Genomic DNA, 27171 nt, shown 5'->3' on the forward strand with positions numbered 1-27171 from the left:
TATTACAAAGCAGCTCACTGTGTGATGCAGTTCATTTCTCAAGCCCAATAAATATACCTTTGCCAAAATAATACTCTTAAGTATTCATGATTATCCCTGCAGCAGGTGTACTAAATATTACTGTATGTTGTGGTCTCTGCGTCTACCAAGAAGATTAAATCAAACACGGTAAGTCTGATTAATTTGTTGAACAACCTTCACGGTACATATAAAGTATCATTAATATATGCTGGATGCACTGCAGTAATCTGTCATTTAATGGTATATTTTTGAAATTCCATTTTCCTTGGTGAGCTACTGCTTGGCACAGCTGCCTGAATGTTGAGAGGTTCTGGGTTCTGTGTTGGATGTTTTATCCTGTGTTTGAAAGGAGTCTTTCCACATTTCAAAAAGAATGCATGTGAGTTTTATTTATAAGAGGATTTAAGGTGAAACTGGATGGTTATCAGTTGTGCCCTCCGATTTTCTGACAACCATTCTGGGGAGAAGCACTCCAGAAAACCAGTTCATGGATTATGATTTTACTCTCAGTGAACTAGGCAGGCACCTGTACTATTCTGATCTACAGAAGAAATCATCCAATTTGACTTACTCAGTTTAAAATGCCTTATTTATTGACTTCATTTCTTTTTTCATCTATTTATGCGAGCAATTTGTAGTGACTGGCAGAACAATTAAGTGCTGTTCCACTACATGGCATGTGCCATTTCTACAACAGAAAAACAGCTTTGTCTTCTACAAAAAAGCCAAGGGATGTTTTTTACTTAGTGAGACATTTGTGCATAAGTTCAAGAAAATATTATATTATTTCAGTTTACAGTCTTTTTCTGAAATGTTTGGTGGGATGCTATGTAAAATGTATGCCGTAGCTCAATAAATGTTAGAATTACACTCGTGACGGCGTGTGTATTACCTTGTTGGGGTTAAGGTGTTTTCTGTCCACAGGCGTCGAGTCCTTGATCATCACCAAGACGTTCTCTCCAAAACACTGGCCATAAAAGTTCTGGTAGCCAGAGAAACGTACTTTTAATATGGTGGTGTACCATTATTTATGATTATAAAGATGTAATAGCCACGGCAATTAAAAATCACAATAAAAATGCAGATTGAAAGATCCCTTGTTTCTGGAGTTCCACGTCGAAATATTGTTTAGACAAACAAAAATTGTAACACATGGCCTCGTTAATCTTTTTTCTGTTTGCATGTTTCATAAACACAGTGTCAGATGAGCTCACCTCTTCCTTTCATTTTTCGACACGTGGCCATTAAGAGAAAAAAATGTGGGAATTCCGTTTTTAAACCTTTTACACAGCGCATGTTGTGTTTATTTCTCAGTCTCACCTCCAGCCGCTGTGATATCTCTGGCAGGTGGGTGATGGCTGGTTCTTTGTAAATGAATTCCCGCTCATCCAAGTCTCCAAATTTCCCACCGTAAAAACCCACCCGGAAGTATGTGCCAAACATCCTCTTGTGGCCCTGCAGGGACACAGAGACATGCATCTCATGTCATCTCATGACATTGCCTAAGTTGGACATTACCAAGTTCATTTTTATTTCTTATTATTGCCATAGAGGACTGTTTATGGTTCTTTCATGAACTCCTACAGTCAGTAATTTTAAGGTCTTTTTAAAGAAACTGATTCTGTTAATGAATGAAATACTAAATAATACAAAACCATTTGATTTGAGTACAGAGAAAGAGATAATCGTATTTTTAGGACTATAAGCCGTACCGGTATATAAGCTGCAAAATATGAGCAAAAAAATTATTTTTGTCACAGGTAAGCCGTATTGGACTACAAGACGCAGGTAATACCATCAGATCTTTACGCAAAAAGATGGTACATGGAAGTTTATAACTTATAATTTTTTTTTGTGTGATTTAATTTTTGGGTAATTGTCTGCCAACGGCAAAATCTTTTTTTTAACAAACTGAACATGCCTGCATGTTTAGTCCCAACATATTTATAGAAAATGGATGGATGGATATTTTCAACACTAACAGAATACTGTTAGTTAAATAGCAGTTCAAAATCAACACTTCAATCGCATCTTTTTTTTTTATCTCCCCATGTTTGATGGATTAGTGAACATAAAAACACATTGCACATAATTTATATATACAATCATAAATACATAAATACAATCATATATACTGCGCATTGTATATAAAATTTACGTCACAAATTTACTCCAAATTTTATACATTCTCTTAATCAATTTAGACATGTATTTTTTTTAATAATATATTTTTAAAACTCTTTTTGAGCACAGCCATTGATTCATATTTTTTCAGTTCGATTTCATAGTTGTTCCATAAATTAAAACCCCGAACAGAAACACACATTTGCTTGCTAGGGGTTTGCAAAAAAATAAAACTAAAAAAATAAAACTAAAAAAAATCAATAAAAAAAATAAATAAATAAATATTAGCCACACTGAACTATAAGCCACAGGGCTCAAATTATGAAGAACAAGTCGTGGCTTATAGTTCGAAAAATACGGTAGTGTTTTTTTTTTTTTTTTTTTTTTTTTTTAAACCATCCTCATGGTGCTATTTGTATTTTGTTTTTTGTTGGTTGTATGTTTATACTTCATAGTAGTGTAAATAAAATAAAGATTAGTATCCACAAAGAATAGACTGGTCTGCTATTAGTCGGCCTCACACGTTTCAAAATGGCGGAACAATAAAGCTTTGCGCTTTTGCGATTGTGAGTGGTTACAAAACCGTATTTATAGTACATTTTACTGCTTAATTCAAAGTTGAATGGGTTAGCCATGGGTCCCAAGATTGCTAGTGATGTTAAAGAGAGAAGTAAGAAGATGATTTATATGGAAACAAAGTTGGAGATAATCAAGAAATACGAAGCTAGCCTAGCCTAGGCTACCCTTACTAGGCAATATGGGCACTCACTCAAAGGTAAATAAATCCTTTCTATATTTTTTATTTATGATGTTTTCTGATTGTATACATGTATATTATATATTCGTAGCACTTACTACACTATTTTGGGACCAATTTTTAATATGTATGTACAATTATGATGTTTTTACCTGGGGTTCTAAACGCATTAGCGCATTAGCTATTTAACATAGGTTTGGATTCCCCGCCACACGTAGAATTTGCTGCGGAACGGATTAATCTCGTAACACAGGGGCCCACTGTGTGTGTGTGTGTATATATATATATATATATATATATATATATATATATATATATACACACAGTCGGCCCCCGGTTTACGAACACCCTCTTTTACGAACATTTCGACTTACGAGCGTGGACCACGGAGTTGTCCCCCACTTACGTGCAAACCTTTCGTCTTACGAACAATCTGACATGCCGGCCATTGTATTAGTTCAGATATTTACGCTCTGCTGCGTCAACAAAATCAATAGACGACGCTGGTCACGCCAACGTTGAACGCTATTGCTCTTACAATGTCACAGTCACTGTCTTAGTCACGGTGTCAGTCACGGACTCGGTCACAGAGATGCTATTGGCCGGCGTCACGTCAATCACAGAAATGCCGATATGCTATTGGCCGAACGCCTTTATCTAGCTTGATGGCACAGCTGGTCGGGATGGAAGGAAGGAGAGAAAATGAGTGAAAAACGGAAGGAAGGAATGTTGTGAAGACTTTGCAAACTTTATCTGTTAGACATGGCTTCTAAAATTGCAAGTGGCGGTAAAGGAAGAAGTAAGAGGATGATGACAATAGAAACCAAGCAGGAGATAATAAAAAAAAAATACGAAGGAGGCACACGCATGGCTCGTGAGTATAGCCATAACCGCTCGGCAATCTTCGAAGGGCAAGACTTTCCTTGCCGGGGGACGGACCTCGATCGACAACAAAATTGAGAGGCTTCTTCTATTATGGATTAAAGAGAAGGAAATCGCCGGTGATATGTTCTAGTTTGAGAAAAGTTCCCGTTTAAGAAAATAAATAAATAAATTCAGCGGGTGGTCTCTGCTCCCCTTCGCCTCCACCCACCTCAAGTCACGTCGCCCCAAAGGTAAATGTCATTTTTCCTTTGTATATTTATGTTATTTAATTTAACTGTACAGTAGGTTATGTTACTCATTTTTAATAGGTGTATAAAGTCGTGATGTTTTTACCTAAGGTTTTTGCACGCGTTGCACGCATTCACTAATTAACATAGGTTTGGATTGCCCGTCATACGAGCAGTTCAAGTTACGAGCGTAGCCGCTGAACGGATTAAGTTCGTAACACGGGGGCCCACTGTATGTGTGTGTATGTATATATATATATATATATATATATATATATATATATATATATATATATATATATATATATATATATATATATATATATATATATATATATATATATATATATATATATATATATATAAAATCACACACACACACTTATTTATTATAAACTGTGCATGTTATTTCTTCCGCGTTGTCCCATGAAGATATGTGAAGGGTGTAATGTACTTGCTTTTGTAAGATACTATAGTTGTTTATTATTATTTTTAGATCTCCATATGAACAGTGAGTGATGAACTTGATTTTACCCTAGTTTGCCAGTTCAGCTCCAGTCGTTACCTTCTGAATGATGTTATCAAAGGCTCTCTGCAGTTTGTCGTGAGTGGCTGCCAGCTTCTTGAAGTCTCGGTGTGCCTCCAGGATGGGGATGATTACCTTGTAGACCTCGTTAACGGCCTCGAACAGACCTCCCTGATAAGACAAAAAGCAGCACTGTTGGTTACCATGGTAACATACAGCACACTATTAAACAGTACAATAATTGACAAACGGATGAAAACAATAGCACAGTTTGTCTATTACATTGCTGAAGAGCTCGGCGGCTTGCTCCAGCAACCCCACAAGGCCACTTTCGGTGAAATAGCGCCCAGAGCATACGCCGTCCTCGTCGGGGGACAGGATGTCGTCCGACACGGCCGACTCCTCCAGCACGTTGGAGGAGATGCTCTGAGGAGGGAAAATCCATGAGTCCAATCAATCACTTAGTCCTCTTAATCAAATTAGCAGTCACATGGCTGAATTGAAAACGGGGAGCAGGAAATGGAACTAATGTGATGACCCTCCAATCAATGACCTGTTGACTGTAGGAGGTCAGGATGTGTGGGTGCACCCGCCTAACTTCTGCGTACGAGTGTGTTTGTCTGTCTGTCTGTGTGTCTTGTTGTGAGTGTGCGTTTCTGTTTTTCTTTGTGTGTGTTTGTGTTACACCTGATCAATATCACTATCACAGTTCCTTTTTGTATTACTTGTACCAAGGGTTTTTTTTTTTTCTCTTTGACATGAATCTGTTCATTGCTCCTTTTTTACAACATCTAATCGGCAGGTAAACTAGTGTTTAGTATTAATGTTGTGCTTAATCACAATATGTGACAAATATTTTCAAATGTTATATATTTTATATATGTTATATATTTTAATAGTATTGAGGGTACATGTATAATGAGAAAAAAATACTGGTAAGTTCAGACATGTTAAGCCGGATGTGATGAATAGATCACATCCACATTTTAATTACATAATTTAAAAAAAGAATTCATCCAATATTCAATACGCGTCTTAATAAAAAAATACAAGTAACAAATTTGGCATTACATGCATTATTATATACAGAATCAATTTATATAGGATTATATTTATCACTACAAACACTATTAATTAGTAACAAGAAAGGCAGGAAAGTACAAGCCAAAAAGCAGGAGAATAGAATAAAAAAAGAATAGTTTTGTTGTATTTGCACACAGGTATACAAGTAAATTGAGGAGTGCTGCACTGATTGGTGTATATTAATAATATTTCATTGATTAAATAATAATCAATGAAAAGAAGAAATATAATTCTTACAAATATGAATAATTCTTAAAGAAAACTGGCATGTGTTTTTGCACAGTTTAAGCCAAGCTTCTGTTACAGCATTTTGAGCACACAGCTCCCTCCACTGGACACACATGACCGAACTAGAGAATCCTCCCTTAAGAGGCGTATGAAGTGGGGATGTTTATTCAACCAAATAATGTACTCGATGTATATAATATAACGTAATCTAATCTCTGGGTCTACCTGGAAGGTGACGCTGCCAATGGGCAGGTACTTGTGATCTTCAAGCATGCTAAGGTACTCTGCCACAAGGGCGGCAGCATGGACCAGACACATAGCCGATTCGGTGTAGCATTTCCTATTGTTGTGCTTCTCCGCCATGTTCTGAAGCCACGTTAGCCGCAGGTCGGGGGACGTCTGGTAGCCTTTTGCTATCCTGTGGGACAGGGGGGGGAAGGAGGATGTCACTGCTATTGATTTACAACTCAATAGTATCATAAAATCTCTCATTAGCAAAGACAAAAAACTCGTTTAGGTTTCATGAGAGGGACAAAACATTACAAACAGCTGTCAGAATTGTGCAGTTCACTATAAGCACAAGCTACTTTGTTGTCTTAGTATCCGCACTGACTTTTGATAAGAGGTGGGGTAAGCTCAAACGCTGGAATAGTTACCAGCCAATTGCAACCCGCAATACAGACAAAAGTAGCATTTAATAGTCTCCCATTGGGAATATGGGGCACATTATGGAGCGCAAAATCCAACAACTGTGAACCAGGACTGTAAAACAAGTGCAATTGTGCATCAAGCAGGGATGGGAAACAATTGATGTCTTCATGTCAGAAGGAAAGCTGATATAACACAGTGGGCAACATGCCCCTGCACCAAATTCATTGGAACGTGTTGCAGGAACAAACAAGTGAATGTTTGCAACAACAACAACAACAAATAATAATAATAAAGATTATGTTATATCCACATGAATATACTGTATGTTGAAAAATTTTAGCAAATATTTTTTTCTGTTTTTATTTACATTTTACACAAGGTTCTAACTTAATTGGAATTGGGGTTGTAGATGCATTCCACACAACAAAATCAGATGTACAAAAGCCATGGTAAGTTAAACACTGTGATGCCTTAAAAGTATGACAACAACAGTTTTAATGAAGACCTTCAGAGATTTTGCTCAGTATTACTAAGACAAGAAAAATATGGAAATTATTCTCATGAAAGAAATGCATGCAGACATTTAAATTTAATGAAACCCCTTTATAAACCCAGTGATTCATTTTCTTTTTTAACATTAATTGATACATTAGTAGGCCAAATGTTTTGTATCCAACAGGGCAACAAGTGTGGTGAGCTCGCAGGGGTGAGCTTAGGTGAAAAGAGTACGCCCGCTTAGGAGAATGAGACCAAAAATAGAGCCATGTGTAATAAATGACACATGTAACACAACACATGGCATGCGCATATGGTCCTTTGGTCTCCTCGGGACCCACTGTTTGCATTTGCATGTAAACAAAAGCGGCTTAGGAGGGAGCCAAAGTGCTAGCACATGGTTGCCATGGTGAGGAAGGCAAACATAGGCAAAACAAGCCCCATTCAATGATTGAGAAGATGGCAGGGTGGCAGAAAAGGGTAGAAGATACCTGTACATGAGGTCCATGAGCATCTCGGGATCCTCTTGGAACTCTCGCATCTTTACTGTATCCGACAAGATGCTGTTGAGGTTCCTCAGTAGCTCGTCTACCTGGAGACGGAATTGAGCTGAATAATCAAATCAAATTGTGATTTGGGCAGGGGGGAAACTGCTTCATCTGGGTAAGTCAATAGGCTTTCTTCACTAATCTTGATTTAGGACTGATTCATGTTTGCTGATCACTTTTATGGGTAGAATTTTGTGAAAAACTGCAAATCAGTGTTGAGTAAGTTAACAACTCAAATCTAAGAACCAGTAGATACACTGTTTTTTCACAGTAAATCATGTTTCATTTGTATTTATTTGAGTCAAACACGCCTTACCTATGACTCTAAAAGATTATGCATAATCAATCTGATGTTGTTTGCTGTAATACAAATATGCTTTATAACAACACTGTGTGATATGATTACATTTAGGATTCAAAACAAATGATAAACTTTATGGTAGGATACCTGGAGGGGCAACTGCGTGTTCTGCATCTCAGTGTCCTCTTCGGCATAGGCCAGGATGGTGCGTAACGAGCGTCTCAGGTAGTCCTCCTGGAAGTCGGAGGACTTGCCCACCAGGGAGGCTAGCGACATGGTGACCTGCATCTTCACCCTGGAGAAGTTCTGCTCCAAGCACACACGCACAGAAGGGCCAACATGAATCTTTGCTTGAACAAAGTACAACTGGACCTTATTTAAAACAAAAAAAACATTTACAAGGCTCAATTATATTCCATGGTTTAACTCAAATAGTGCAACTCAAATATTCTTTCATCAAAACATATTTTTGAAAATAATAACAAGAATGTATCACTTTTACATATATATCACTTTTGTTGCCACTAAAAGACGCTTTACAATGAATATATTATTCATACACTCACACATTCATACACGAACATATCTTTTTATCAACACAGGGACAAAATGAGCCCAAAAATGGTATATAAAATAAATTTTATACACTTTCTATTCATTAGATTTTTTTTTTTTACTATAGCAGTTTTAACTGTAATTGTATGATTAATGACCCCTTTTTTTTTTCACCTGACTGACACCTTCCAATTAGTATTTATGCTCGTACTGCATGACGTATGATGTGTAAAGATAGACATTATGTATATTTTGGTTGCTATTTATAATGGTGTAGAAGTACACCACATGACAGTGCAGTTTCTAATATTTTGTCCCAGTACTGTAGCTAAATCTGTCAATTATCCATCACAGCCTCGCCAAGAAAACAAAAATGATGTTGAAAATGTAGAGTACAAATTGAATCAGCACCCGAACGCATCACAGTGATATTGAATCAGGAAGGCGCAGTGGCCTGATTATGTTGCATCCTCTGCTTGCTGTTGTTACTCTGTTCATTCTTCACACTACCTGTCAGTGACAAGCTGCCACATGTGCTTCCTCAGGTTGAGTGTGTATGTGCGCGTGCGTGTGTACGCCGAGCACCATCTATCTCCGACATGGACTACAAAGCGGGAAATGATCCCCCATTAGCCGAGACATAATCACCCATGGATCATCTCTACGGCCCCATTCTGTTCAACTGAGCATGGAGCAGCGGCCTAACCACCCATCACTGCCCCCTAATGCACTTGATGTGTGTCTGCGTGCGCGTGTGTGTGGTCAAAAACTAGGTCTACATAACAAAATTTGTCTCATCACTTGATCTTTTCATAAGGGGCTAAAGCACAAATGTCAGTTTGTGTGATCTTTTACATAAGCATGATGGTAAAAAAAAATGGCTTGATATTAGGAAGCAAATTCTGTTTGAATGAGTCACATGGCCGCTAAGCTAATTCCCATTGCTGCATCCTCTGCATAAACAAATACATGCTGGGATAGAGAAGTGTGCGTGTGTGCTCCAGAGCCTGGTGTCTGACTTTCATTACAGTGTGCATGCTGTAAACAGAGGAAATATCAAAGGAGCACACAAAATGAACAATGGCGCACAAACTAATTTTCTTTTAAAACGCAGACATTTACAAAATCAGAACATTAGTAAACACTCCATACTGTAGCCTGTGTGCATGTGTGAAACATACAGCGCATCCGGAAAGTATTCACAGCTCTTCACTTTTTCCACATTTTGTCATGTTATATCCAAACTAATTCCAAACTGTATTAATCTCTTACCTTAAAGGTCTACACACAATACACCATTATGTGAAAAATATTTTTTGAAATTTTCAGAATTGATTAAAAATAGAATACAAAGAGATCACATTTACTGTACATACAGTAAGTATTCACAGCCTTTGCTTGATAATTTGTTGATCCACCTTTAGCACCAATTACAACCTCACTCACATCTGTTTGAATATGATTCCACAAGCTTAGCACACCTATCTTTAGACAGTTCTACCCTTTTTACAATGCAGTAATTCTCAATCTGCAACAAGTGGAATGAGAAACGTCTGTGCACAGCCATTTTCAGGTCCCTCCCAAGATATTCATCTGGGTTCTGGGCTCTGGCTAGGCCACTCTAGGACATTTGCAGAGTGGTTCTGATGCAAATCCTTTGAGAACTTAAATGTGCAGATTTTTATCCAGGATATCTTGATATTTTGCTGCATTCATTTTTCCTTCAACGCTGCCTGTTCCTGCTGTTGAAAAACATTCCCATACCATGATGCTGCTGCCACCATGCTTCACTGTAGGGATGGTGTTGGCCTTGTGATGAGCAGTGCCTGGTGTCCTCCATAACATGGCGCCTGGCATTCACACCAGAGTTCAATCTTTGCCCATCAGACTGGGGCATTTTGTTTCTCACGGTCTGAGAGTTATTCAGGTGTCTTTTGGCAAATTCCAGATGGGGTGCCTCTCTCAGAGAAAGTCGGACAGAGTGATCACCGGGTTCTTGGTCACCATCTGAGTAAAGCCTGGTTCAGGCTTGAGGCGTGAATGCTCCGTGCAGAAATGAGATGGCAGAAACGAGCCGGCACGTGTTTTGCAGCACTTTATACTAGGTGCGGCTTTCCCCCGCAGTCAGCAGATATTCTCCCATACTATAGGTGGCAGTAAATAGTGTCTTACAGCATACAAACAATGCTATAATAGAGGTAGAGAATCCTAGTAGATTTTAACAATCTGAAATCTTGAAACTTTTTAACAGACTCCTCATCTCTCCCCAGTGTTTGTGCTCTGCAGGAGTTTTTTATGGTATTTAGGTCACTGTAGTCCTTTTCAGCCGAATTTTAAATGTGTTTGTACCGGCGACCTTCCATATGCAATACTTCTTCAGCTGAGTTTTCCGCGCTGAAAGAAATTCTAGAATGTACACATTGCGGAAAATCTGGCCCGTGTGGAGGGGCGTGGTTACTGAAATTACATCAATTTGATGCGCAAAGCTAGCAGATGCGTGAAGCATAAACCAAGCTTTGAGGCCCTTCTATCACTCAGTTTAGACGGCCGGCCAGCTTTATGAAGAGCTCTATTGGTTCCATTGGCCACTCTGGTTCTATTGGCCACTGTGCTCATTGAGACATTCAAAGCAGCAAAACATTTTCTCTATCCTTCCCAAGATTTGTGCCTCAGGACAATCCTATCTCACAGGTCTCTAGGCAATTCCTTTGACTTAATGCCTGGTGTTTTTGCTCTGACATGCAGTCAACTAGGACCTTATATAGACAGGTATGTCCCTTTCTAAATCATATCCAACCAACTGAATTTACCGTAGGTGGACTCACACCAAGCTGAACAAACATGTCAAGGATGATCGGTGAAAAAAGATGCACCTGATCTCAAAACTGAGCTTCATGAAAAAGGCTGTGAATACTTATGTAAATGTGATTTCTTAGTTTTCAAAAATTTTTAAGAAAAGCTTTTTTCAAATTGTCATAATACATTTTGAGGTAGGAGATTATGTGAGATAGTAGGATGACTGTAGGATGTGTAAAAAGTGAAGGACTGGGAATAATTTCCAGATGCATGTAGAAACTATTAGGATTCATGCATTATTCATCGAGATATTGGTAACTCGACTTAGACTTGTACTTAAAAAATATATATACGCAGGTACTACACCACTGCAACTGCACCACCAGATGGTGGCGCAGTTGTCTTTTGTGCTTGTTTTTTTTTTGTTTGTTTTTTTTTTTTCAGGCATTTTGTCAAATTGTGTTTTTCTAGCTATGGGTCCAAAAAAGAATGCTGAGACCAATAAGCAATGATGAGCAATTTGTGCATGTGCGAAAGGGCAAAGCAGTACTAGCAATAAGGTGTGCATGAAAAGTTTTCGGAGGCTAGTTAGTGGAGCAAAAAAATGAAGTCACTGGCAAAACCTTTGACCATGTTTGTCCACGCTGGTGGGAAGCCACTTTGAGAATAAATTTGGCTTTTTTTTTCCCAAGAGAAAGTCATTTTTAATTTTTGTTTTTTAACATATGAAATATTTAATGTTGGCTAAATTGTAAATTTTATAGGAAAACAAAGAGTAGCCTAAATTATCTTTGGGGCGTGGGTGGGTCCGACCACTGAAGCAAATTGTGAAAGTTCAAACTGTGCACAATGTTAAAGCAGGTTACAGTAGTATTAAATACATATATTTATCAGAAATAATGTTCTAGTCTTTAAATGTCAAAGTCAGACGATGAACACTTGGCCTTCAGTGTGACTAAAATAAAATGTTGGTCACTAAAGTGGTATATGGGAGTTCTAAGAATTTTTCAAGTTGGAACTTAGTATAAAAATAATGCAACCACTGGTCTGGACAATGGCATCATCGTCCTGACACTGATAATCTGACAGTGACTGAGTATTGACTTATCGATACTTATCTATGACAACGTCAATCAAAGGCGACAGAAGATCTCATTACAAATTGCAGCAACGTTTCGACCAGAGAGTGTGTCTAAATTTCAAGACACAGACACGCACACACAGTGAGACAGTGAGTGTATGTGTCATTATTTAAAAAGGGGTAAGTGAGGGAGGTAGACAGTGACACATCTCTCTGCTCTCTATTCACCCACACATCCTTCACCAGAAACTTTTTCTTCCAATGAGCGCCGAGAATAGAAACGGGAATGACATAAAAATGGGATAAAATGTGCGCGAGTATGTATGTGTGACTCAGACGCACATGTATCATGAGCCATTCCCTGCTCTTACGTGCACTTCAATTCAATTCCTTCAGGTTAGATAAGGACTGAAAGGTCACCCGCCATTTACTTTGGTCTGTAGCAGTGCCGTTGTTCCGGATAACGTTGAGTGAGTGATCACAGGATGTTGGTGTGTGTGCGCTTACGCTGGCATTGTTGTAGCTGTATCTCATGATGAGGTAGAGGGTGGCACACGCCTGACTCCGGTTCTCGTCCACCGGGCTGCTGCAGTACTGGAGCACCTTCTGGCACAGGTCAGCACACTGCTCAGCCTCTTCTTCAAAGAGAAGCTCGCCAAACTGAAATAGAAACAAGTGAAGACTGAAACGCCATATGCAGAAGAATAGTAAGTTAACTCCCGCTCATCACAGGGGATAAGTTCTAGAGTCACCATAAGTGAAAAAATGTCATATACTGTAGCAAGACCATATATTAAAGAAAGTACCTGTATATATGGTTTAAATCCTTCACCAGGCTTTGAGCACATTTATCTAATTACTTATTCAGAGTCAAACAATCCACATATTTAAGTACTGTAATGCCCCTGCATCTGGGCAAGGAGAGCCACGGTCACTTCAATCTATCTATTGAACAGTCATACACTCAAACAGTCATACAAATATAAGCTAAACATACCCAAGCACTTTTACACTAACTCACCAGCCATTTTGGCCGGATTGGAAAATCAGTTGATAACTACATGTTCTTCTCTTATGATTTATATAGAAGCCTGGTGTGGTGCAGTGTAACATTGCAGACTCAGCCCTTAAATCAGTCAGTAGCTGAAAAACTGCACTGCTGAATAGACGATAACTTTTGTTTTTTTTTATTTAAAAAATGTTTACATGAGCAGAAAGATCCGTTCGCCCTATCACCTCTTATTTTGCATTTGCCCCGACCTGCCACAATAATTATGAGTGCTCCTCTATCCTATGATGTTTCACAGCATTCTATTTCGAAGCCACTGCTGTTTTTACTGTATTTGTTGGTTCTAGGTTCTAAGAAATTATGGCATTTATTTCCACTACTAAGCAGATGGCAGTCAGATCTACAGCCCTCTAAGTAAAAAGGATGCTTTGCCCTTAAAGTCACTTTTGTCCGACTAGAGAAAATCAAAGCCTGGATGGCACTAAATTTCTGAAATTTCAATGAAAACAAAACAGAAGGGGTGTTTGGTCCGAAGACAGCTGGCATATGATACGTGGTTACAATAAATGCTTGGATGGAATTATAAAGTGAAATTGTGACAATAACGAGAAAAAAATGTAGCCATTACAGTGTATAAGAAATCAAACATTGATTCATAATAATATGAATAATAATGAGGTACCTTGACAACAAGTGCCCTGAGTGTGCTGAAGGTGTGCGAGAGGAAGGTGGTGCTCTGGTTGCAGGTGAGAGAGTGGAGTAAAACCTTCAACACACCACCCACCACGCTGTCCTTACAGTCCGCCAGTGGCACGGCCTGCATGGAAGACATAAGCAAACTGAGATACACTAATCCCTAATTTTTTTGCGGTTAATGGGAACCTTCCTGCGATAAGTGAAAAACCGCGAAGAAGCAACACCCCCACAGAATTTTCAGGCATGCATTATGTGGGTTCCTGAATTTTTAAATGTGAAAAGTATTTAGACAAAGAAATATTACTGCAGTACACACATTGACTTAAATCTTAATTTATTAATTCTCATACAGTAACTGCACAGTAACAGTACTGTTATCTCTTTCCATCCCTTCGGCTGTAGTCTAACGGAGAGCCACAGTTATATGAGCGATGCCTGGAAGTCTAGTTAAAGTGATGCCTGTAGCTGACCAAACATGATAACAATCACAGTTTACATTTTAAATTCCAATTTATTTGGAGATTTATAACGCTCCGATGAAGCCTATTTCCTCCTCTCCCTTGCCTCTATCTAACAGCATGTGTGTGTTTCATGAGGGAGATGTGCACTCCCACAAGACACTCCAATGAGGACAGGAGTTGTAATCTACCCCAGCCCCGGAATTGTAGCTACTCCTGCTTTCTCTCAGGTGAAGAATCTGTGCGTCATCTTTGACAGCTCAGTGCCTTTCCAAACGCTCCTCAATAACACAATCCAGTAGGGGTGTGCCAAAAAAATCTATTCTCATCAATCGATATTCTCATTCACTACGATTTAAATTGATATAAAACATCATAAATCGAAATAAAAAATAAAACAGAAATCAATATGCTTCCCGTCAGCTTCCGTACTACGCAATGTGCGGTGACATCACCATGCAGCCCGTTCTGGAAAGTCAAGCCAAAGCGCACAACACACAATAATAAACAATGGAGAAAATTCAACCGTTCCATCCTTATTGTAAGTAGTCTTGCTGCGCTTTGCAAACTCGTGTGACACACAAATCCACACGGCCACAAATGTGAGAGTGACGTGCAACTGAGTTTGACTGTCACGGATCCGGTGATTGTGTAAGCATTAAAAAGTACGCCTTTTCTGTATCGTGGTTTCTAATCATAATCCATCAATCAATCAATCAATCAACAATACAAAACAACGTTTACAAACTTCAAATTAATTCACAAACCCATTACTCACATACATGTAAATTCATGAAAACACTCTATGGGAAAAAGGTGGGAAAAGGCATGTTCTTTACACATCAAATTTAAGGAAAAAAACAAAACAAAAAAACACTTTGTCTCTGCACACTGAAGTAGTATGATGATACTTTGCACATCCATAGATTGAGGCAGAATTACTTTTTAATTGAATCGAACCACATCGCTTTGAATCAAAAATCAATTCCAAATCGAATCAGAGACCTCAAAATCAGAATCGAATCATGCGGTCAAAAAATTCCACTCTTGACTATCCAGGTAACCAAATTCTGTCTGCATTATCAGCCTCCCACACCATTGTTGCAGTCCCCCTCTCTAAGGCCTTCGCCATTAAATCATTCAATAACATCAATAACATCAAAAACTAACGGGTTCAGAACATTGCTGTGCACACCATCCTCAGAAAGTCATCTGACGATCATTTCTTATATATTTTCCAGCAACGCCACTGATTTCCAATCAAATTCCACCTAAACTAGAATGATCCTCATATTGAAGGTCATTCATAACCTCTCCACGCCACATCTCCGACCTCATCCACATCAACAATCCTGACTCTTAGATGTTACGTTGTCCCTTGACCAAGCCTGTTCGCCGAGGGGGCCGAAATCTTCAGCTGTTCTACCCCTCGGCTTTGTAAGTCCCTCTCTTGTATTTCTCCCTGTTAATTTTGAAAACTTACCTTTTTTAAAATGCTTTAGTTTGCTGGCACTGTTGTTCTGACAGTTAGAGGTCTGATGAAAATAGTTTCATTCTTAATTGTTTTAATTTTTTATCTGCATATCCGATGCATTTTAACACTGCTTTAATTGTCCTATTATCTTTCCATCGATATTTACCAGGAATGTTCCTCTTTCCAACCTTGCTATGACCTGCCAACCTGTCCTGATGTGATCCCTCTATTGTCTGGGAGAACACCATTAAAGATAGCTGAGTTATGCTTTTTTTCTCCAAAGTGCTTCCAACAATAAAGTGTACAAAGACTCATTTCGAGCAGAAATTGCAGAGTCTTGCAAGTATGTGTGGGCGGTTTATTTATACACGTGAATACAGCCAATTTAAAGTGCTCAAAAGAAATTCTGCAGGAGGAAGAGGTCTGTGAATATTCTCATTCATCCAGGTCATTGTATTCTCAGGGCACTGATTCAATCGCAACGGTTGTTCATGTTAACTTGGAATTCTCGTGCAACCTGAACAGTCCAGTTGCAAGTGATTCAACGCCTTGACAACTGTAGAAGGAGCATTCATATTTAAACAAGCGATTGTTATAACACATGTTTCTCCAATTAGAGGTGTGCTCATTCTGACCTGCACAATGGTTTCCAGCAGATCCAAAACAATCAGGTTTGCTTCTGTGGCCAAATTTCCGCTGATCAGAGCCTCCTGGTCCAACTCTGCCTTGGTCCTAGAGCGAGGGATGATGATAAATATTTCCAATTCGAAAGACGGTGTATGCTTTCAGAAGTGAAACTAAACGTACTTATGTCTGTCATTGGTTTGTCTCCACTGGGTGAGATCCTTCCTCCAGCGCAGATTTTCTCTCTGACCCATGGTTCTGTCCATTCCTGACAAACTCAAAATTACGAACATCTAAAAGGAAACTATGTATTTAAGACGACTACAAAAATGATCTACCCCATCTGCAGCCATACTTTGCAATATCAGACAAAATGGTCACAGACCATCTAATTAGGTACAACCGATCAAATGAGATCTCATACAAAGACTTTAAGAGACAAACAAACTACAACTACAATAAGAAGAAAATAATGGCTGTAAGTGACTGCAATGTACCTCAAGGAGCCAAATTAAGAGTTAAAAAAAAACAAACTATTATAATATTGTAAACTGGAGTGGAGTTGAATAGCACTTTCTACAGAATGAATCCATCCATGCATCCATTTTCTAAAGCTGCTTATCCTCACTAGGGTCGCTGACTTGCCAGTGCCTACCCCAGCTGACTTCGGGCAGTAGGCGGGACACCCTGAATTGGTTGCCAGCCAATTTTGAGTGGGACAATTTAGAGTATCCTATACACCTGCCATGCATGTTTTTGGAAAGTGGGAGGAAGCCGAACTAACCCGGGCAGAACCCATGCAAGCATGTGGAGAACACGTGGAATTGAATTTGAGTCCTTTAACTGTGAGGTCAGCATGCAAACCACTCTACCACCGTGCCGCCTTTCTACAGAATGTGTTGCTTAAAGTTAGAGTGAATATCGTTTACAAAAAGGATCGGATTCACCCATTCACAGACTATTGAAGGGTTCTACCACTGAGACTACTCAGGTCTAATGGGAACAAAGTAGGATACAATGTCTTGCTAAAGGACATTTAGAGATGGTCGCCAAGGTTGGTGACTGAAACCCACAACCTTGCAGGTCGGAGGCCAACACACAATTGTGGTACAGAGTCATGTGTTCCTTGTCTACTATATACTATAGTCAAGATCTATAAAGTGATTTAAAAACATGCTCCCTTGATGGCAAAGCCCCTCAAAGTGCGCGTTACCTCCGACTCGTTTCATCATCTCCCCGCGGGCTCCCATCCCTCTCAGCAGGGCTTCTTCCAGCTGGAGTTTAGCCTGCTGGGATTTCTGTAAAGCCTGTGTGCTCACTTTATCGCTGCTCTGGTGAGTCTACACACAAATAATAAGAAATGATTGAGCAAAAAGGCCTCTGAACGAATTCAAATAATGGTGAGAAAACTGACCCGGTACTCAAAACAGGACACGCATATAGTAAGGAGCTCCAGCAGCTTGTTGAGCTGCGAGGGGGGTATATCCACAGTCCAGCGCTGAATAAGACCCCGGTCTGCATTCTTCATCACCCACAGGAAGCACACCAGCAGGTGGCGGCTCGTGTCCGCCGGCAGCGTGGCCACCGACTTCCCCTGCTGGGACAAAGAGTAAGATACTAGACAAAGGCACAAGCAAAAGCTCACTGAAAACCAGAAAGAAACGCGGCAGATGAACACAATACTTTGCCCGTATGATCTCATGCATTCTAAAAATGAAGCGGGTGAGATTGCCATTAGTTTTCCTCCCACTTCTAAACCGCCTTATACTGTGAACTGTGTGGCAGTATACAGTAAGTTAAACAACAATGATATAGCCAAAAACCAAGATCTCCTATCTGCAAATGTATTCAATCTATACATTTTAGTTTTACTTCAGTTTTAATATAAAATGGTAGCAAAGATGACTTTAAACTTTCAAACTGAACTTCAAAGAAGAAAAATGTCTTTTTTTCTGGCCATTAATAGGTCAAAACAAGAAAATAATAAATCAGCAATTATAAATAACCCATGGATAGGTCTAATTGAATCGTACTTAATACTAATAATGATAATAAACAAAAAGAGAAACAAAAAACATTAGGAGTACTGTATAATATTTTGTAATTAATCAAACATAGATTAAAAAGGTTTTCAATCATGTATTCTGAGACACGAGTAAACTGCAAAATCCAAAATAAAATACAATGACATTATCAGTAATTCAAAAATTAAATTAGTCAAATAAAAAAGTCAAAGAAACTGAATTAAAAATCTAAAATTACAAATAAAACATCTTCAACCACTTATTATGTTCAGTCATGTGTCTGCAACATCTAAATACAGTAAAAAAAAATTAAGTGTAATGTAATGGCTTATACCAATTCATTATCAGTAGTGTAAAAACATAATCAACCAGAAAATGAGATCAAATAAAAATCCCTGATATGTTATTACAAGTTACAACCCAAAAAATACAATTCAAATAGTTAAAATATCTCAAACTTAAATCTCATTAAAGATGCCCGTAGCAAATGAAGCAGAAATGGAAAAAACAAAACAAAAAAAAACATACCAGTACTAACCTAAGAAGCCAAACACACAAATAACCATACAAACTTTATCTATCATTCATTATTAGGCGTACAGAAGGTTAGAGCTGACCTCATCCGCCTGTGGACGAGAAACTGTGAACACCCTGGACATGTCACTGGCCACAATTCAAGAACTTATAAATACATCATTAACAACCGAATGTCCAGATCCTACTGGGACCCAGATGCAACCTGTAGCACACTGGTGGTGGCCAACTACCTCTTTTCCTCTTCTAACGGACTTGAAAATCTACTGGAGACTAATTCACCTTCATTCTCCTGATGATGAATTACGACGCGAGAGGTCTACTGCTGCTTCACTTGTGTGGCAGCGCTTGATAAATGTGGCCATTATCGCCGCAGTGCTTTTGGGTGTCCCGCCTCGAAAACCTCACATTCTCACGGCGGGACCCAGCCCCCCCCCCCCACACACACACACACACACACACACACACACACACACTCGAAATGTGTGGCTTTACCACCAAACCAAACATTGCAGTGAAAATATCAATGAGGGCAAAAAAAGCTACAAAGAGCATCGATCGAAGTGTCTGAAGTACTACAGCTGCCATGTTTGGAACTATGATGAATGTCAAGCCGAGGGCTGTGTTGTGTGAAAGTCACTTTTCTCGCTGCAGTGGTGTTTCATGCAAAAACATTCCAGGGTCACTAGAGTGCATCTCTTGGAGGTGACTGTGTAGTTTGATAGGTAGATACTACAAATGATGGATGTGTTTTGAGATATGACAAACCTCAGATAACAGCAATGCATATAAACCATCAGATTTTTGTGTGCATGTGTGTGTGCTGACAGCTAATCAGTCTACCTTAGTGAACGTTGGCACGACATATGTGCATACCATACACGTACACGTGAATACACACACACACACACACACACACACACACACACACACACACACACTTCTAAAACGGCTAAATAGTTGACAGTTTTACCATGGATGCCATAGAAACAAGAACGTTCCTCCCCAGCGTGTTGAAGGGGTTACCAGCAATTGCCATGGCAACAGATTGATTGATGGGCGGCACGCTGTCAAGGTCGTCCTCAGGTCCACCACTTTTGTTCTTTCCGCCACGTGCATCTGACACTGGAGACAGACACAAACTTGCAAAGGTCAAAACATAAGGGGTACTTACACAAACTGTATATATAATACTATAGCTTACAGACATTGTTGATTTGAAACAATAGAAATTATTGAAGAAATGATACCTTTATGTAAAATGTGAGCTCATCAGAAGAGTAAGAACAATTTATAAATGAGTGTACATTTATCATTCTCTTACTTAGTAAGGGGATGTGTAATATGGCCCCTCATGGCAAAAATCTATATGAGGTTCCAAAAAGAACAATCATTCCTTTACACGAAGAGAGCCCCAGAGCAGGTTCCACTTGAAACAAGTCCCATCGAAGTTGAGAGCTCATGCTTAGCATTATACCCAGAGTTAGTTTTTTGGAAAATAGGTGTTAAAAGTATTGCCAGCAGTACTACTGTACAGAGGTTGAAGCAGTGAAAAAAAACTATACACTGCACATAGAATCTATAAGGTCTAGTATATAGCTATTATCACAGAAGGAAGGTTCTTCTTAAAGCTCATTCTAAATTAAAAAAAAAACAAAAAACATGGCTTATTAAACAAATCCTGTGGTCTGATGAGACCAATGATGAGTTTTTGGTTCACATGCAGTGGAAAGGGTGAGGAGTACAAAGACAAGTGTGTCATGTTCATGGGCCGCATGTGTGCTGCTGGCACCGGGAAGCTTCTGTACCGTTTACTGAGGTGACAATAAATGCCAACATATACTATAACTAAGAAACGCATGATCCCCACACTTTGGGAAATTGCACTCTTAAAAGAAAAGGGCTGACAACTTGGGACAACTTGACTCATGGTTGTTTGATACAAACACAACCTTGTTTAGGTTGTCCTGTGAAAACTGTCAAATTTGGGGGATTGTTTGGTGTAAAAGTCCAAAAGGATTAGGGCAGTGCTGTCTATTTTATGTTGTAAAAGTGACTTGTTTTTTTTTTAAGTTTTTCTTTATAACGTTAACAAACTTTTTAGGGTTATAGTCAGTTTTGTAAGCCACTGCATTCACATACATAAACAAACACACATGCACTATATCTTCTGTAAATGTGATACACCAGACACAGTGCAATTTTTTCTTGTTGAAATAACAAATACCAGTGAAATCCAGGTAGTTGGTGGAGTCAATGATGATGCCGACCAGGGGGAGGTAGAGGGCAGCCATCTTGGCTCTAACCTCACTCTTGATGCAGCGATGGTCCAGATCATGAGAGCAGAGCAGGCTAAAGATGGCATTGATGGCCTTCTTTTGGACCTTTCCTCTGAGGTCGCACAAAGTCAAACAAGCCAAGATGCCTCAGATTAAGGATTTCATTATACATTTTGTCCCCTTTTTCCATACCCTTCAGATTCCATGTCGAGGGCTGCATTGAGCTCGGTGAGCAGCAGCCCGGTAAGGTAGTGCTGCTGCTTGAATTCCTGAGAGAGCTCAAACAGGCCTTGGATCCTTTGCTGCTCTTGGAAACTACATGAACCAGAGCTCTGTACAAAAATATACAACACAGTAAACATTGTTTTCACATGCATACTGCACATATTTTTGCAATATAACTTACATTTATTTAAAAATGCATTTCTGATTGTTTTTTAGGTCACCCTTGTGATTCAGATTGAAACGTTAATCTACATTTTGAATGCAAACAAATGTAATCTAACTAATATGTGTATCTAATTGTTCTCTTTCATCTCTTTTTAATCTCACCTGATAAGTACTGAGAAAATCCCACACTCAAAGAGGTTTTTTTTTTAATATATGTATTGTGTTATTGTGGCAGATTAAAGATTGATATACAAGAACAAAAAAAAGTGGCTTCAGATACTGTATATTTTATATTGTATATTTTCTTGAACAGACTTTAAAAAGTGCAGTTGTCACCTTTTTTCTTCTGTTGTATTTAAAACTAGTCTCTGCTGGCTGCAATCTTTAATGTTGTCCATCACAAGGAATGGTGCTATTTTTTGGGCGTGGGGGGTCGGATGCAAACACCAAATTAAAATGCTTTGCATCTATGTGGTAGGCCAAACTTTTGCTGTTTTGGTGGTAAGCAAGTTCCTTCTTAGAAAGAATGCATCTCATTCGATCTTTATAAAAGCTTTCACCGGGGCATTTTTTTAAAGTTAAATTTACCATTCATCAGTCCGACTATTCTCACATGCTTTTCTGTTTTCATGTCTTTCTTCTGCCTCTGAACTTGCCCTCCCAGCCAAAACTGGAGCCTATCAGGTTATATGAAACACAGTGAGATCACTGATCAATCAGTATCCACTTCAGGGTGTGAACGATTTTTCCCTTCAGGGGCCGCCACAGCGAATCAATGGCCTCCGTTCTAAGCCTGTCTCCTCCACAAAAACAGCTACAAATGATTCATACCTTTTTAACCAATGACCTCTACACTTGACTCTGAACACGCTTCAGAATTATCCCTTTCAGTTAGATGCAATTTTACTGTATTTTCCGACTGAGAAAATGTTTACTTTTCTACTTTAATGGATTTTGAGTCAAGAAAGAAGAGACTGAGCGCAAAAAAAAGCTGAAGCAGCGAACGAGATAAAAACTAAAGAAGGTTAAAAGAGATTCCAAGGACGGACCTGCGAGGAGATGGACGGGCACGGAGAGGCAGGAGCCGAGGCTGGACTGCTGAAGAACAGACTGAGGTTGAGGTAGTGTTCGTGACTGCACAGGATTCGCAGGAACTCTAGACGCATGCTGATCAGTGTTGGCATCGAAACACTTTTGGCAGACATCTGAACCAGGAAGAAGAATGAATCAACAATGGCCTTCAAGTGGCTGTGTCTTTGTGTGTTGACCATGTGTCTGTGCAAAATACACACAATATAGTGAATGAAATGCAGCGTGCAAAGTCAAAATGTGTTTATTTTCCTTCAGGATGCTCATTTTCTCTGGCTTCTATATATGCATTTAGAAACCACTAAGTCCCCCGTCATCATGGTACCAAAATTTATACTAGCCATTGGCCCAGTAGTACATGAGCGGGAAGACCATTGGCTCACTTGCAAGAGGTGAATTATATCAAGAGTACAGTAAAGTTAAATCAATAAAGTGTATATAACTCCTCATCCTTGGTTGGATTCCTTAGTGAACACATGTCACATATGTACTGTAAATACACAATTTTGACAAAAAAAAGCATGTTGACTTGACTTTGACTCGATTTGTACATCACAGCATATTGTAGCAAGCACCAAAAACTATGATAACGCTTGTGGTTAGTTTCGGACTAGACACTTGTAATAATATTATCAAACTTGATTTAAATTTCTTGTATTTGATATGATGTGTTAACATGGTGCAGGTGTACCTAATGTTCCGCCCACTGAGCTGTACCTGATTACAGTAGTTTTTCACCAGCAGAAAGACAAAGCCTCGGTCCATGAGAGATAGTAGGTCGTAGAGGAAGAAGGCCAAGCTGATGTTGACTTTTTCTGCTTGCTCCACCTCCTGAAACAGACGTCAAAAAATGGAGAATTGTCTCATTTAGGTTAAGCCGGATCACTGTCCCACCTTCTGCTGCTTGACCAAGATGGTTCCGATCTCGGCTGTTACTACGGAGACGATGGTGGTGATGTCATCTTTAAAGCGTTCAGAGAAGCGGTTCCTCCGAGGCATGTTGGTCTGGTCCAGTTGCGACACATGCTGGGCCATGCTTTTCACCTGTTCAGATGAAAGATGGGGACAATCAGCAGAAATTGAGCCCCATAAAGTGTCTTTTCCATCTTGATACCTTGAAATGCAAGCTACCTGAAGCACATTTGCAGTGATCTCATACTTTAGTTTGAAACATTTTCCTAACCAATTTCCTCATCAATTTATTTTCAAAGTGTGGCACCCCTTGTGGTGTGCGAAAGAATCACTGCGTGAGTACAGTTCAGTTGGATTTTCTTTTGTTTTGAACTTTTGCATTCAATCTTAAAATGCTGTTATTTTTAAACACTTATGCGCAATTCTTATTTAACTTCTATGTGTAATACATTTAAATAGTATCAATATTTAAATGTGTACATCTTTTTGATTTTCCTATATTCAAGTGCAGTATTTTTTTTTATTTACACTGTGCATAGTGCGACTAGTTGTTAACAACAAAAATATAAAATGATAGCTACAAGGGAAAACAAATTGGAAACGTTTGATGAAAACCTACAATGTTCTTGTATTTCAGTGTTGGTCATGATGACAGAACTTGATGAGCTACTGTAAGTAGTTTTTGAGGTGGTTCTTAGTGTAAAATGTTTGAGAACCACTGGGCAAAGGTGAGTGCTATGATGCATGCCCATGGCTTGTACTCTTCCCCTTGACACGTTTAGAAGAGATAGATATGCCCAGCACAATTGGGTATGAACAGTCAGTACCATAGGATGTCGGCAGCACTATTATTCCTTGCTTTTAATTCAGCATAAATGGCACCGTGCTTAATATGAATGAACAAGTCACAAAATAATACTGTAAAAAAGTCAACAGCACCCTGGACAACTCCCAAACAATAATCATTGCAATTCTATCATGAACTACTCATACTTTGACAATAGAAATCCAAGATTTCAGACAAAAATTCAAATTGTGCTCATCAATAACATTGCATAGCATATTTAGCACAAATCAAGCTAACATTAAACATAGCCAAAATAAACACGTGTAGCAGACCAAAAAATTTATTAAGTTATTGAAACATTCTTTTTCACGTTGACATACAAATGTTAGGCAAGATAACAGTAAAGTCGGGCTCCATGGAAAGAGAAGCAAAAACATTTTCAATTTCCTTTTTTACAATGCACAAAATGCATTTAAAGAACACCAACAAAATAGGGCTGCACAAACGCAAAAGGAAAATAACATCAATGCAATGCATCCATCCATCCATTATCTATATCCACTCATCCTCACAAGAGTCGCAGGCTTGCATGTGCCTAGCTCAGCTGACTTCGGGCACTAGGCAGGGGGTACCCTGAACTGGTTGGCAGCCAATTGCACACAGAGACGAAAAACCATCCACACACCTGATCACACCTAGGGACAATTTAGTGAATGTGGGAGGAAGCCCGACTACCCAGAGAGGGCCCACGAGAACTTGCAAACTCCACACAGAAAGAGCCAGCTGGTTTCGAACTCAGGTCACTTAAATGTGAGGCGAACGTGCTAACCAGTGCTCCACCGAGCCACCTAACCATCAATGAATTAAACCTAATACCAATACTAATTCCAAGGTAATACCTTTTACTAGGATTTTCCACAAATGATGGCTACATGTTATACACAAAAAAACGGAAAATATGCAAGTGCTAAACCACATACATGTACAATAGGAACAGGCTACAAGACTGGAAGTGAACAACTAGAAATAATCTATAGTTAATAACAAAAACCCATGCACGCTTGGTCACGCACAGCCACAAGCACATTTTAACACTCTTCTTGTCAATTATTCATAATTGTCACCCTACACAATGAAACTAAAATAAAAACTATGAAAGGGCATGAGGTAAAATAAATAAATAAATAAAGGCATTCTGTCAACCTGAAAACCTGGTCGATGCTGAAAATATTAAGATGATCCAAAACAAAACCCAACAAAATTTACTTTAAATCCGCCATGGTAAATATTATTAAAAAGCATACAATATGACTCGCGAGTGATTACACCCCCAAGTAAGGTCACTGCAGGACAAGTATGACTAAGTGAGATTAATGGAGAGGTTTAGAATAAATGTGAGTAATGATATGCTTTGGTAAAAACAAAGGGCGGGCGAACAAAAGACAGAGAGGGGCAGAGAGATTCATGTGATGTGGTGAATAACGATTAAACATCACTATTTTTTAATTCTAATGTGCCAGCTAAAAAAGCAGCACTGTGTAAAAAAAAAAAAAACACTGACCAGCAGCTCAAAGAAGAACCAGGCATATTTGTACACGTTCTCTCTGCACACTCCCGTGCTGACTACCATTTGCAGAGCCAGCTCTTCGTGAAACTGCTGTAAAACAAAAACAAACAAACACGCACGCATACCGTGTATATTAGTGGCTATGGCTACAAGGTGGAACTTTGAATGCAGACGAGGGAAAAACCTGTGCCACACTGACACCCTGTGGACATTCAACAAATGACAACCATGTGTGCTTTTGACAAATGCAGTGAAGCAGACAGACTGTACAGAGATTAGTTATTTAATTTAACGTATTTTCTGCTCACATTGTGATTCAATGAAAAATCTACAATATATACACGATTGGCTAATTAAGATATACTTCATGGCAATTTTGTTCAGTGTTTTTTTTTTATTATTATTATTGTGCTGTTCATTGTTAGCACAGATTTTAAAAATAGTTTAACATTTATTAAGTCAACAAAAGCTGCTTTATATAACCTGAGTCAGGAACCTAAGTTGATTTATATAACTTATGTCACCATCACAACACATCCCGCTTCTTGTACCTTTCTGCTGGAGGGCCTGGTGCTTCCCGGTGCGTTCTGATGGTTGTTTGTGTCTAAAATGGTTGACATGCGACTCCCTGGAACGTTGTGGCCCTGCAAACAAAAACACACATACACATTCCATCACAATGGGCATGATGGATGTCCTCATTAGAACTGCTGTCTGGTGGCCTATTACAATAGCTAATGTACTGTGGGAGTAGGATACATATGACTTGCGCTGTATGCGTGTGCTTGATTTTTGCCGTGACATTTCCTTGTGAGTTGCCCAAATTGACTAACTCCCACCTCTGGCATACCTTGGCAGCCATGATGTGCTTGACCTCGGCATCTTCAGCAGAGGAGTGAGGTGCGGGGATGTCAGGGTTGCTGCTGCTCCGGATCCTAGACTGCAGTAGCATGTTGCCCACCGTGGCCGCGGAAGCTCGGCCCATCGTGCTGTAACGGCTCTCTGCAGATGGTATTACACCACCTGTTCCTGTTTTCGAACAGAACAGAT

At 39.2% G+C, this 27171-nt stretch overlaps 1 protein-coding gene across 2 annotated transcripts in view; it reads right to left on the reverse strand.

Annotated features, from left to right (window-relative positions):
- Positions 1–27171, reverse strand: part of dock8 (dedicator of cytokinesis 8) — an 82533-nt gene that overhangs the window by 14117 nt on the left and 41245 nt on the right. The window contains exons 22-43 of one of the 2 annotated variants that reach the window (XM_088409602.1): positions 26972–27150; positions 26673–26765; positions 26116–26211; positions 23750–23899; positions 23573–23686; positions 22816–22971; positions 21569–21708; positions 21325–21488; positions 20071–20222; positions 17954–18133; positions 17753–17879; positions 16723–16807; positions 16551–16647; positions 13970–14104; positions 12786–12938; positions 7994–8152; positions 7489–7589; positions 6077–6269; positions 4823–4966; positions 4580–4711; positions 1342–1476; positions 914–1003 (exon numbers count right to left, since the gene is read on the reverse strand). In XM_088409602.1, coding sequence (XP_088265728.1) covers positions 914–1003; positions 1342–1476; positions 4580–4711; positions 4823–4966; positions 6077–6269; positions 7489–7589; positions 7994–8152; positions 12786–12938; positions 13970–14104; positions 16551–16647; positions 16723–16807; positions 17753–17879; positions 17954–18133; positions 20071–20222; positions 21325–21488; positions 21569–21708; positions 22816–22971; positions 23573–23686; positions 23750–23899; positions 26116–26211; positions 26673–26765; positions 26972–27150 — 2975 coding nt within the window. Of the gene's footprint in view, positions 1–913; positions 1004–1341; positions 1477–4579; positions 4712–4822; positions 4967–6076; positions 6270–7488; positions 7590–7993; positions 8153–12785; positions 12939–13969; positions 14105–16550; positions 16648–16722; positions 16808–17752; positions 17880–17953; positions 18137–20070; positions 20223–21324; positions 21489–21568; positions 21709–22815; positions 22972–23572; positions 23687–23749; positions 23900–26115; positions 26212–26672; positions 26766–26971; positions 27151–27171 lie in introns of both variants that reach the window. The other variant, XM_088409609.1, reaches the window with a different exon arrangement.

This window comes from Hippichthys cyanospilos, chromosome 1 (assembly GCF_059441005.1).
Source record: "Hippichthys cyanospilos isolate Australia breed blue-spotted pipefish chromosome 1, RoL_Hcya_1.0, whole genome shotgun sequence".
In the NCBI taxonomy this organism is placed as follows: domain Eukaryota; kingdom Metazoa; phylum Chordata; class Actinopteri; order Syngnathiformes; family Syngnathidae; genus Hippichthys; species Hippichthys cyanospilos.